The 14,712-nt window shown below is 32.9% G+C and overlaps 1 protein-coding gene across 2 annotated transcripts in view; it reads right to left on the bottom strand.

Annotated features, from left to right (window-relative positions):
- LOC115244023 (moesin/ezrin/radixin homolog 1) overlaps window positions 1–14,712 on the bottom strand; it is a 28,840-nt gene that overhangs the window by 10,775 nt on the left and 3,353 nt on the right. The window contains exons 2-3 of one of the 2 annotated variants that reach the window (XM_029821375.1): window positions 11,951–12,007; window positions 8,833–9,012 (exon numbers count right to left, since the gene is read on the bottom strand). In XM_029821375.1, the coding sequence (XP_029677235.1) occupies window positions 8,833–9,012; window positions 11,951–11,962 (192 nt within the window). In that variant the 5' untranslated portion in view covers window positions 11,963–12,007. Of the gene's footprint in view, window positions 1–8,832; window positions 9,013–9,342; window positions 9,570–11,950; window positions 12,008–14,712 lie in introns of those variants that run through there. The other variant, XM_029821374.1, reaches the window with a different exon arrangement.

Raw genomic sequence — 14,712 nt, forward strand, 5'->3', positions numbered from 1 at the left:
AAAAAAAAAACAGCACTCGCGAGAGAGCTTGTATCACTAAAATCGTGCATCACTTTTCGTCGGGACAACATGCAATACAACTTAAATACGCTCTGTGCTCAAAAATTATTCACAACTTACCCTAGACAAGAATGAAAGTCCACTCTTCCAGTTGTTAGTATTGCGGTTGGCATGCGTTCAAAGAATAAAAATATGGTAAAGTTAAAGTATTGCGGTGTATAAAACCATCCCGCGTATCTCGGCCACGAACACGTCCTTGAAATTATCGTGTCGATATTCGAGGTATGGTAAATCAAGTAAATTGTGGCTTATAATGACAATAATTTTAAAGACTCGTCACGGGCACGAGAAGAAATTTAACTCAAGTCGGCAGAAAAAATGTCGTTTTACACATCCAACGTAATTCCAATAATTCTAAGCATAACGTCCCATGCATAACTAAGGAAAGTATCACTGTTCTGTCTCGCAGAAATATATGAACGTATTTTTTTCTAACAAAAATTGTAAAATTTTGCTTGACAGATTCGAAATTAATTTTTGCCAGTTTTGTGATGACAAAGTCTATAATTAAATGCCTGTAAGTCTGTAGTTATTTTAATGTAAATCACATCTACATGTAAATCACGATTCAATTTTTTTCGTTTGAGCGATAGAAGTTTCGTCCTTGCAATTAATATACATATATATTTACATTGCACATAAAAAAATATCATAAAAGAATTCATCATAAATTCAAAAGAGTAGTAGACTATTCAGGCCGTCAGTCTCGAGAATAATATTCGTCGTTTCTGATGGAATGACGTCTTCTAAATTTGCTCAACACCAAAAATAACTGAGAGCTACGAATTTGTAAGTCCCATATGCTCATCGATAAATAAAATCATAGGTCACGTCATTGAATAATATCTAAAAAGATTTTCAAATTATAATTTAAGTGTCAATTGCATGCATATTTAATGCTTATAAAATTATCGATATTAATATTTTTAATATTAAATTCTTTAAAATTTATTGTTATATTATTCGTTCTTAATAAAAATTGTAATTGAATCTCTATCGAAATAAGACCTAATTGAAATTAATTAAGAAACGCATTTATCATTTATATATACATATCATTAAAGTTTAATAAATGTTAATAAATATTTCATGTCGAGTTTAATAAAAGTTTAATATATTATTTTTCCAGTTTTGTCCCAAACTTCTATAAGTGAGAAATTATCCAATAGATTTAAGAGATCTTATAAAATTTCACAAGTTTTTAAATTATTTAATTTTCGTTAGTGACATTATTATAATATAACGTCTTAAATCAAGATTACAGGACAGTTTGAGATTAAAAGAACAACCTCCAAATTTTTTTAGATCAATTTGTCCTCATCGGTCAGCGCAATACAATCACGGATGTGCATGCGTAGCCCAACGTGGCCTTACAAGTATGCGCGATAACATAACAGGAATACCGCAGGAGAGACATGAAGAATGGGTCGGAATGACACGCGGAAAATGAACGTATCGGTCGCTAGATCCTGTAATGCAAACTGTTATATAACAGTCTACAGTCCGCGAGAAGTGCACCTGTGCGAGTTGTCGTCTTTTTCGCCGTATAACCTGTTACGGAGCACGGTGATCAAGCATTCCCGTGACCAGAGAGCCGTCGAAAGACTCGGTACAGAGAGTCCTTGAGACGACGGATCCATCGTCTACTTCGGTACGAGTTTGACACGACGCCTTTATCGCACTTTATTACGATCGCTTTCTGACAGTGATACTTACGTGACAATAAAATTAAATATTGTTAGAGTATGATTTAAACGAGAGAAGTAGAAGAAAACGGCAAACGTCATTTCCTTTAACTCTGATTTTTTTATAAAATAAGAGCTCTATTTGTATATTCATTTTATCAAAAAATTTAAATTAATATATAATTTAATGTTATTTTTTAAAGATTTAAATCATTAAAAATAATAAGGATATTGTATCTTTCAATTCTGTGCGTTTGAGAAATAATATTTTTTATTTGCATGCGTGATGCTAATAATCTCTTGATTTATTTCTCCGTCACATTCGAATATATTTTGTCAACAAAAAATTTTTATTGACGAACTTTAATTTTCTACGCTCCGCGGAGTAAAATCCAGTGTTAATCCCTGTCTGAAAAGTACTTTGGAACATTTACATGCGTCGTGCTTCACGGTCGCTACAACGAATTATGATCCAATTAGCGATAAATTTATCGCGTAGTTAATTTTGAAACACACCCAAGCGCGATTAGAAGCATTACCTCATAAGTTACTCATAATTACAAAATTTTGGCTGTGCCACAGGTATTGATGAAGCTGTCATTTTATATCGTATATTAATAAATATGTGATGAAAATATATTTAGCGATACTGCTATATCTAAATATCTCTCGATATTTTTTTATAAATCGATATCATTAACTAAGGACAATTAATTTTTCGCGCAATTGTCAGAAAATTTATTTTCTGAAGAAATTATGCTTCACAAGTATAGGTAAATCCACGTGTAAAAGAAAATTACCAATTAAAGAATATTAAACAATTCCTTGTACTTTTCTTTGTCTCTCTGCAGGTTTCATTCTGGAAATGATAAAAAATATCCCTTGATATATGTATATCTTTTTAATTTAATAAAATATTTTCTAGAATCCGCGATATTCTATTACATGAAAGAATTTGTTTGTTGAACCTTGACAAAAAAAGAATGCGCGCAATGTAATCTCGACAAGCGTATCGCACTCGACAAACACTGGCGGTTCGCGCGAGAGTCGACCTCTATTTAAGGGTTAATATGAATTCTAATTGGGAGAAAGTGACGCATCATAGGAACACCTGAGAGAAAAGCGACCGAAGTAATCAACGATCATCGCACGCGACATATTAGGACAATGAAAAGAGATACAATTCAATCTCGGAACAAGAAAGAAAAAAACAGAATGTAAAGAGAATGTTCCCATGTGCAATGCTTAAATTCTAATTCTTCGATATAAAGTTCCGATCTTGGATTCTGTGAGCAATTCGTAGTCAATTCATATTTGATAAAAATGTCAAGGCGTTCTTCTTTTTGTTATAAGCAACTCTAATAAGGAAACTTTCTGTACCTTCTCGCGGGGAAATTCCTCGAGTGGCTTCTCATCGCGTGACTCATCGAGCGGTATTTTCATACAACTGACGTAACACGCTCGATTGGATCGTTTAATAAACGACACGCGTATCAGACAATGTACACGCGGGCGGTCTCGTTCGCGTTCGTCTTTCTCATTTCTCTCTTTTATCGCAACCGCAACGTGATAAGGCGCTCTACTTCTGCAGAACCGTCGCGTACCATAGTGTTCTAGTTTTTTCTTTTTTCTTTTTTTTTTTTTTTTTTTTTTTTGTGTCTCACAAGCCTTTTTTCTTGCGAAACAATTGACTCGTCAGCGAATGTTATCTTTTTTCCGAGATGAGAATAACGTGCGATGAAATAACCGGAAAATACATTTTCTATATGGAGTATAACTCATAGATTTTTATCTATAGATTCTTTTTGATTAATCTATTTATTATACAATTTTTTTAAAAAGATAGAAGGAAGAAAAATTCCAAAAATATATTTATAAATAAATAATACTTATAAAAATTTCTTTATTAAATGTTCTCAATTTCAATAGACTTTATTCGAACATAGAACATCGCTATCTCATCGCTATTCTCATCATGTGCAAAAATAATCATCCTACATATAATCGATCATTAAAAACTGTTATCTTTCTATGACGCTCTGCCAGAGTTCTTTTCTCGGAACGCGTGAAAAGTTTATGTCCTTTCGAACTCTTACCAGGCCATCGTCGAACTCGTCGTCGTCCGTATCCGAGTCCGAGTAGCCTCTCAGCTTTCGAACTTTCTTTTTCACCTCCTTCTTCACCACCCTTGCTATCGCGCTCTCCGGCTGCGTGCAATCGTCTCATCATTAAGAGAAAAATATAAGGAACGTGCACAGGGCGCCAAATGATTCATTACGGGAATGCTAATTCGGGATAATCATCATTATCGAGCAAACTACTACATCAGTCTACTGCAATGGTTGTGCAATAGAAAATTATGTTAAAAACAATGAGTCAAGTTTTAATTAATGCACTATGCTCACAATATTCGCTGCTATATTTGTATAATAGATAACATGATTGCATTATCTAATCTTAACTGATGCTTTCACAAATCAGATTATCTAAAGTCATCAGAAGATGCGGTAAGACTCTCTATAAATAAGAAACTTGTCTCTTAATCCTTCAAAACGCTGATTTTCTCTTCACAATTTATAAGTTTGTTCTCAGATTGAAAGATTCTTGAACATGAAAAAAAAATAACGGAAAAAATCTCTTTTGTAACTGCGACGTAAATAATAATCAAAACAATCTTAAGATTAGAATAATTTTTAAGATTTTTATTTTTACAAAGATTCGAATTCCATTTTAATATGCATATTTTAAAATTTGAAAGAAAGATCGTATATCTAAAATGTTTCATAAAAGAAAATCATAAAGAAATATATATCTTAAAGGAAGCCCGCGTTTCTCTTGTTAAAAGTACGAGTCCAAAGTAAATAGATCCGTAGTAGATTGCAGATATTTCCCTCGTATGTTAATACGTTAACCTATATATTCTGTCTCATCTTTGTTCTCTAACAGGTATTCAGTCGCGCTGGAGAGAAGCTAGTTCTGATATTCATTTATCCCATGAAAGTGTGCTACCAACGACGCGTATCTACGTGTACTATAAAGTTCAACGTACGCGATGTTGCGTAAATATCTAACGTGATTTATAATCCTGATAAATTCCAAGGAAACATGAGGTTCAGATAGTTTAATTCTTTACTCATTTTAAACTTAAAAAGTAGAATGAAACAATATTGTTAGGCCGATTCATTTCCATGTAATTTACTATAATAAATCTAAAAGTTTGATTTCCGCTGCTACTAAATAGAGCAAAACTACTAATTGCACCCACAAAAATATAAAAAAAATTTCGAATGTGTTTTGAAAATTATTATATAACTAAAAAAAATTCAGGCATAATTTTATTGCACACACATAAAATTGAATGATATTAAAATTATAATTTTATTTACATTTTAAGTATACTGAGACACAGAAACGCGAGGATAAACTGTGAAACAGACGCGGTTGCTTAGAAATGCTAAGATAAAACTACTTGAACGGAGATTATTGCCACACCAGCTGGTTTTCAGTGGCTGGTACCGACTACAAGTTCTTGCCTATATTCCAGCCGCGACAATTTTCACCTGGCGAGCACCTGTCACGTCAGGTTTTTCCCCCATTTCCCTCTTGGAGGCGTTTGAAAGTCTAAGCTCGCGATTAATACAGAACAAGAAATCTGAAAAGGATAGGTTTCCGCCGAGACCTGCTGCAAAAATCATCGGTCTGCTGAAAAAAAGACGACTGGCAAGTCGGGCGACAAGTAGCGACTGTGTCAAGGTGAAGGCGCGTCGTCTTCGACATTAACCAGTTGGTGAAAGCCGATAAAGTGTCTGCTTTGCTCTGCGAATAACTCGGACTCGGAAATTAAAGTCATTCAAATTTGCAAACAAATAATAATAATAATTAATAAATAATTAAAAAATAATTATTATACTCGGACTCGAAAATTAAAGTCATTTGAATTTGCAAACAAATAAAAAAAAAGTCGAATAATCCACAGTTACTCACCAAACATCAATGATATTATTTTTTTAAGGCGATTATGCTGATCGATTCAGCGATATGTATTATGATGTCAAGAAGAATTTCTTTCACAACATGATGTGCTTGTACAAAAACATGTACAAATATAATTATAGAAAATATTTGAAAAAATTGAAAAAAAATCAACACGTCATTAATTATAATTTTGTATTAATTACCGAAAAATCTTTAATACGTGCAATTTTTATAGACTGATGTATAACTATAAGTTTCTTGACTATAATTATCCTGTCAATTTTTTGAGTGATATAATAATTTTCAAAATTATTTAAAACTCGTAGTATACACGTAGTATAAGGAAAAAAATATAGATAAGAATTATAGTAGTTCCATTTCTGTTCACACAATAAACTTCTGTTTAGACGATAGAAACCAAATTCCTAGATTTATTATAGTAAATTAGGTGAAAATAAATCGAAATATGTCGATGTTGTCCCATTTGTTAAATCTTTCATGAAATACTAAATAAAGAGAATATAATATATGATATAAAGATGAATTGCCGATCAAGCAACAGATTTCGTGGAACGGTTATTTACGGATGCAAATCTTGTAAGGAAAGTACGCTTCGAAAGTTTCTGGAACTTAATCTGATACGCATCGAGAGTCCCCATTTTCGAACAAGTTGCAGTTCTCGAAAGTCGCTCGTAAATGCAACACTTGTCGGACGATTTTAATAACGTCTTTAAACGCGATTTATATAAAAGTATAGATTCATGTAAAATAAAAGAAAATTCTTATCAAACTGTAAAAAAAAATTATTAAGATACTTCGAATACATTGAAAAAATAAGATGTAAACAAAAATTAATCCGATAATCTTGTTTCCTAAATTTACAGAAAGAAAATTATCCGAAATCTATTTTTCTCGAAACATATTTAGCAATTTTAAAAATTAGTAATAGAATAAAAATCTTTAAAAATTTCGTTGAAATATCTGCAATTCTTTAACAGAGATTCTCGGGACAGGGAAAGTTTATGCACATCCATGACGTTTTCTTCGAGAAATAAGAATCGTCAGAAAAACCGCATTTGTCATACATCATGATCATAAAAAAGAAGGATAAGAACGTCCAACATGTGTCTTACACTTGAAAACCGATGACATAAGCATTGGCCGTCAACGAGCTAAGATCTAAAAACTCCTTTATCGCTGCTGCGTGAGTGATTAAATAAAAAGCTATTTCGCTCCGATCACACGCGCACGATGTATCACAATTAAAAAAATTCGATTAGAAAAGAGATTTAAAAGTTGAAGAAAAAAAAAATAAATAATCAAATAAGTAAATTAGGAAATAAAAAAGGGGTAATGTAAATAAATGAGTACAAACTAAAAAATTAAAAAAATTAGTAAATGCAATGAGTAAATTAACGTAATCATTTAAAGTGTTATCGACTCCCGGTAAAACGCACAACAATATTTAAATGAAGAACATTATGGGAATATGATCTGAGAAAATCCTGTCTGCCTGCCACATTGCAACTGCCTAAAAACAGGTTTCGTGTGAATCGGCGCAACGTATTCCACTATCGGGCCACCTTTAGGTCCTCTACACAATATCGCCAGGATATTTACTGCGTGCAATTTTTTAGGAAGTCAGCAATTACTTGCTACTTCTTGCATTAATTTCATATACTTTACGTGCGCGTAAGCGTAAATCTGATATGCACGCTCGACCGCGAGGATACGCAAGTTATATGCGAGACAAAAATCTGGTATATGTGTATATATAAATTGAAACCGACCGTAGCACACACAAAATTCGTTAAAATTTGTTTCCGGAAATAAATTTGAAAGATCGCAGTAAAATAATGAATTTTAAATCATTCCTGAAACGCGTTACAAAAGTATTCGCAAGTAGGTGTTTTTTCAAAAAATTTTTCTTTTACGAAACTTTCATCGGAATATATATATATATAGTTTCTTTATGTTCCTTTTTATACATTTATTTCAAAATTAAACTTTTTCCCCAAACTTAATTTTTAACCTGATATAAGCTGACAAAAAATCAAGCGTGAAAAATCATCGATTTAAATACAATATATATTTAAATTGAATTATTTAAATACGTCTTTAAATATTTGTATTTAGAGATTGTTTTATTGTATATTTATATTATTTGTTAAAAATTTTCCATTTTAATATTTATAACCATATATTTGAAACTACTTAACTATTCTTAATCTATAGCAATATGTCGCTACATCTCGGGATTATACTTCTATAACATAGGACTATAGTTTTACGAAGTAGAACACGTTACTTTGCACATAACGATGAATCAGATTAGATATTATCTGACTTAATAATTTTGACAATTTCCATTTTTATTCATTCCCGACGTATCCATACGCGTCGATACGCGCGGGTGGGTCTCGCATATCACGCAATGATCATAATATGACATAAGCGTCGCCACAGGATTCAGTTTTCAGTGCCATCACACCGAAAATTGATCACGGTGGAATTTTTTGACAATTTCCATTTTTATTCCCGACGTATCCATACGCGTCGATACGCGCGGGTGGGTCGGTCTCGCATATCACGCAATGATCATAATATGACATAAGCGTCGCCACAGGATTCAGTTTTCAGTGCCATCACACCGAAAATTGATCACGGTGGAATTTCGCTTACAACTAACACTCTCAAACTGCTAACGAAGCTAGCGAGGACTTTGTAACCGGTTTTAATCTCCGCTATATAATGCTCTCTAGAAATTATTCGTGCAATACAAAATATAGGTAATTACTTTTATTTATTATAAACTAATTGAAATAATAAATAATAAATAATCTTTAATATTAATATTATGTATATTAAAATAATTTATAATAGTTTTTAATATTATATTATATATTCCGTTTTTATAAAAGAGAGGGCACTTTTTTTCGGAAATTCTCCGGCTAGTTAAGCATTTTTGTAAATCACATTGTTAATTAAAAATCGCATTGATAAATCGTAAACCACAAAATTAAATCCTAATTATATAGAAAAGGCGACGAATGAATAGAAAAGCAGGACGAAGCGTACGAGAAGAGTGCGCGAATATGCAAGTATATCCTACCTTTTTGTAAAGTTTGATCCAGGTGAGGTCACCCTTATTGTCAGTGTACTGGAGACCGAAGAACCACACCTCGCGCAGCCCGATCGTCTTCACAACCTGGTCAAACAGCTGCTTCCCGGTGGTCGTCGCCTGGATCGCGAACTCCAGTTCCGCGTCCATCGTCGTCACCCTCACGTTCATCTTCGCGGCACAGCACATGCAAATAAAACGACGTCGTCAGATAATGGGAATTAAGCGCGTCACTCGGTAAAAAAAACTCGAAGCTCTCATCCTTGCACAATGTATTGTATGTGTATTTCTTTTTATTTCTCACAAAGACAATTTTGTGTAATATTATCTTTTGAAATAACTTTTTTATTCTTTTCACATAAGACCTTTCGTATATAATAATTAAAATATATAAAATTTCGAAAGCGAATCGTAAGATATTCTTCGACATTTATAGAGAGCACATTTGCGTTTATTCTTGATACAAATTTGAATTCATCGCACCAATAATGGTCGGCTTACCATTTTGCCACCGGCCACCATGTCTGCGAAGGGATTCGTCAAACACGTTAACAGCAGAAATCAACGATAAGAACGGGAAAGGATATTCGGTAAACACACGAATTCGAAAATCCGAAACACGACACGACGATAACGATGACAACGGGGGCGTTCGGTAACGTCAATGAAATAAAATTCGACGGATCGCACGAACGAGCGAGGTCGGCCTTCGGAGCCGGTCTCTCGAGCTGAACAATAGGCCGTAACGCAAGTGCAACCGACAGTTCCCCTCCTCGCTGTTCAAAGGAGAGACGCGACGAGCAACGTTTCCCCCGCTCAAAATGAACGCGCGACGCGTTCCACGAGCGTGGTCACGTGAGGAAGGTTGTCGACGACGAGTCGACCAATCGCGATCGGCGATACCGGAAGGAAGGAACCCCAGGTCTGGCAGGGGCCCGGGGCCCGGGGCCCCGCGTTTAACGTTTTCGGAAACCGATGGACGCGCGGGATGTTGCAATCTCGTGCGCGCGCGCACATTGATTACGTAATTTTTCCTGCGCTGATTTCCTGAGGAAGTTTACTCATCTTCGCGCGACAACTCGAAGCTGGTTAAATCGTGAGACCGTAGGCGGGTACGTGGAATTTGCACGATATTCGTACCGAATTTATATAAAATGACCAAAATTTTGTTTTATAAACTTGTAATTTGTACTGGACTTTGATTAGAGAGAGAGAGAGAGAGAGAAAGGATATTTCAATGATGTAACTATCATAAGCTTCCATTTTACGGCGCTATTTATAAGCTTATTTGCGACAAACGTTACGATTGAGAAATCAAAGTATATATCTATATATCTATCTATCTATCTATGTATCTATAAAACTATTTATCTATTTAAATTGACAAGAAACATCTGCCTTCTGTTCCGGTCATCTAATATCGCAAATCTCATGAAACGGTATCATAAAAAAGGAATTCTCTTGAGAATAAATGGAATTTTTCCCTTTAAAAGAAAATGCAGAATCCGAGGATTTCAATCATGCAACGAGCGTATAAGATACACGTGGATCTCTCTGATGCGTTAAAGGCCGATACCTTTCACGTTGCAACATATACGCGATATGGCATTCCTTATGCCGTCACCGATATATGAAACTTGAAATGACTGATACAAACAAAAGATAAAAGAAAGACATCAAAGTCCCAATTTCTTTCAGCTATTTTCAATATTGGATCGATTTTTTAAATACTGGAATCATTTAAATTAATTATATATTTTTTACTAGTATAGTTTCAACTCTGTGAGTCAATTTCATGTTACGTAATGTACGGCCGATTTTGTCAAACCCAAACAATTGTTGATTTCTTCTATAAATAGACAATAAATCCATTCCACTACGTTCGTACAAACAGCTGAATTTACTGAAAGAATGATAATAATAATATTTCTTTATGAAAATATTCCTTATTTGATTATGGTAACAGAATATAAAAAAAATGAAATGGCTTCTTCCTTAATTCCGAATAAATAAACTATTATGTTAAACAAATAAGGAGCTCACACATAATTACTTATGTAATAAACGTAGGCGTTGTAAATAGAGGTTACATAAAAAAAATTCAGCTGCAAACGACAAACGAGGTACACTGTCTATATAATAGTATGATGTTTTATTTCTGAGCGCAAGTGTTCATTACCGTTGATAAAAGATATCATCTTATATAATGCGTTCGCCAAAAGCGATGTCTTAAAACTGTTACACCTTTAACCAGAAAGACCACATTTTCCGTACATATTATTCATCGCTTTATTGCATCAAATAAAAAGATGTACATCTTCCGTTTTGTTCGAATATTAATCGAAATATTCAGTGACAAAAGTCGATTTAATTTCACTGAATTACAATTTCGATTATTGCTAAAACGAAAATGATATATGTTTACTCGCGACTAAAGAGAAGGGACAATTGAACAGAAAATCCATTTCACGCGTACAATCTCGAAAATTAAACTAACTGAAAAACCGATTTCGATCCCGATTCTTTTCGAATAAGGTCCGATAATATTTCGCGTGGTCCATAAGCAGCATCCACTCGTGATCGTTACTCGCGCAAACGAATTCTATATTATCTTATCGTGCTGAAATAATTGCAACAGTGAATGTGACGTCTCTTATGCCGGTATCGTAAAATTCGCGCAACTATTTCGCAAATGTGTATAGATTGCGAATCACGACTCGAAAGTACATTCGGATTCATCTACAAATATTCGGGAAATTTTCTTTCTTCAATAATCCATTATTTTGTCATATCAGTATCTTCAGTTTGCTACTTGTGTTTTTTGAGCGCGTTTTTCACAGCAAAATATTAATTATAATTAATTATCATTATTATATTGCCAGTTATTAAGAACAATAAACATTTTCTCAGTTACTTTCTAATATATTTTTGATAGAAACTAATTCTGATTTGGCAGATTAGATATGCTACACTATTTTTACCAAATATCTTTTATATTAATTGTACTTAAAAATTTTTAAATTATTAGCGATATCGATAATTTCAGATTACGCATTTGCTACTATAATATCAATATAAAATGCATCAAAATGTTAATCAGGATACATACCGATTTCGGCATCGTGGAAATTGTGTTTTTCACGTACTAAACAGCGAAACTATCCCTCTGAAACAAAAAATAATACAATGTTAGATAAAATTCAGTTTCTTTTAAGACAATTGACGAAAATTCTGATAATCGTGAAATGTATATTCAAATTCTGAATTTTTAGATTCTGAATATTTCGGCGGGATCTTGCATTTTTATTTTTATAGAATAGCATTGATACGATACAGCGATCATTCAAATATTTTTTTAGAATTTGCTAATGCTATAACGTGCAGATATGTTGGCAGGTGTGTAATTATTGTATTTGATCAGTCGTTTAATTAATAACAGATCGACTCGTTTTGAAAATGCTGAGTAACTTATAATAAAATCACGTGTGCTACTGTCGCGGATAATATCCAATAGAGCTACACGTATAATTAATCTTGTATAATCCAGATTTTTTTAAAAATCGGATATTTACTTTATATAAGATCGCATCTGATTCAACAAGTAACGTACGTCAATCATTTTCGAAAGTAAATGTTATGAAGACGTCGATAAACCTTTGAAAGCAGAAAGATTATATAATTTAACGATTTAACCTTTCAATGTTTAACATCAAAATTTCGAGGTAAACAACAAGTTGTAAAACTATGAATCAAAATTCTTTTTAAAAAGTGAGATTTATTCAATATATCAAATTAAAATAAATTTTATCGAACGTTTTATTACTGTTGTAATACAATTGTAATTAATATAGAGGCATATTGTATATTTTGTAATTCTTGTCTTCTCTCTTCTCGTTGCATTATTTTAAGTATAATATTTTTTTACCGTAATAAAGATACAACAAAATTTTAACTTTATTAAACTTTAACAAATTTTTTTCGTGATCGAGAAATTACTATGCCTTAAATTATTAAAAATAGATATTTTAAGAATTAATAATACATTATTTAAACAATTCTCAATGCTTAAAACTACATATGTAAAACAAGCATATATACCCAAATAAAGAAATTTTATTTAGTGCTTCAACTATATGCGCGGGACGTAATGTTAGCCATTTAATCTGTTTCGAACAACCATCTATTGCTCTAATCTATGCAAGCTTTAATCTATATATGTAAGCTTTCTAACTTGTTTTTGAAGTAAATTCTGTATAAACTTCGCAATCTTTCTAATATTAGTTTATTTCTCCTTTCAGTGCTAATAAATTTAAAAATTCAACGCGAAAACGAACTTTGGACAAACTCCCCAGAAAGAGAAGGACACGAATTGTAATGCAAATCCGCGTGACCGACATCCGCTATAGCGAGGAGTGCCCGATCTCGTCTCGTCTCTTCTTGTCTAGCATTCCCCCGTTTATCTAGGACCGAACGGACGCACGCACGCACGTTCGTTGAACCGCACACGATATCACTCCGCCCTGCTTTTGTCGGACTTTCGTGATCGAAGAACTGTCCACGCATCCCGACGCGGAGACAGGATACACGTCTATTAATAGTAACAACCGGAAACAATCTCGCGACATCACAATTACTATCGTAAAATTATAACATTACAACATAAAAGACGAGGGAAAAATTGGAAAACATCTTCTTTCGTCAATTTGGGAAGAACTCTTCTTTAGCAAAAATAAAATTAAAAATATATCAGATTTAACAGATAACTATTTTAATGTACAACTTATTTAACTTGAATTTTATAATGCAATAATGTTAATGTACAGATGATTTAAACACAACAATTATATATAAAATCATACTTGCGATTAAAACGGTCTAAAGTATTCATTCCATTGATATGGAATATTCTGTACGAATTTTTTCATAAATAGATAGTGATGCCTCTCGTGTTTCTTACTCTTGCGCAATTTGAATAATCTTATTTGTACAATGAGTTGTATTATATATCCTAAGTATTATATATATCTAAGACGCGTAGTGCTGGGCATTAAGAATATAATACGAATGTTATCAATTGTACTATCAAATTGCGCCATCAATTTATCTTAATTTAATCGTTAATGTGCCTAGTGCTCAATCGTGCCGCTTTAGCGATAAAAAAGGAATTCCATAGTGATCATTTAAACTGTATTACGACAACTTCAATGCTAGATATGACCGTCTAATTATCATCCCATGTTTACATTCGATGCAATCTTGACATCGAGCAAATAAAATACGGAATCACGCTGTGACAATTTGAACGGTTATCTCCATTTAGCGCCAGTTAACGTTGGATATAACTACCATTGAATGTACTAATTCTAAGTTGAAGAAAGGCGATATGAAGATCGTGCTTGCTCAGCGCTAACGTAAGATAATAGTTGGTCATTTATAAAAATGTTTTTACTTAAATGCTAAAAAATGTCAGGCAAAAAAAAATATGAGTCTTCGATAACTCTAATAATATTTAATGATCCTCGTCTCAAAGTCATTGATTGACGAACTGTAATCACTAATTATTGCGTTTTATTATCATTAATTATTATTATAGATCATCGAATTTTGCATCGATCTTTAACTTTATAATTATTATAATTTGCCATAATGAGAATATAAAATAATAAATATTCACTATTAACTTACGTGATGATTAATTTATATTTAATATAATTCGAGGAAACTCCTAAGAAATAATTTATTTCCATCATTAAATTAAATAAACTTATCCGATGATTTATAGCAGCACACTCGGTTGTGAATGTCGCTGCTTGACGAGGTCACGGATCGTAATTAAACCGTAAAGAGAGTTCAATACACATGCAATTAACA

The sequence above is a fragment of the Formica exsecta genome, unplaced genomic scaffold (genome assembly GCF_003651465.1).
Source record: "Formica exsecta isolate Colony F162 unplaced genomic scaffold, ASM365146v1 scaffold79, whole genome shotgun sequence".
In the NCBI taxonomy this organism is placed as follows: Eukaryota; Metazoa; Arthropoda; class Insecta; order Hymenoptera; family Formicidae; genus Formica; species Formica exsecta.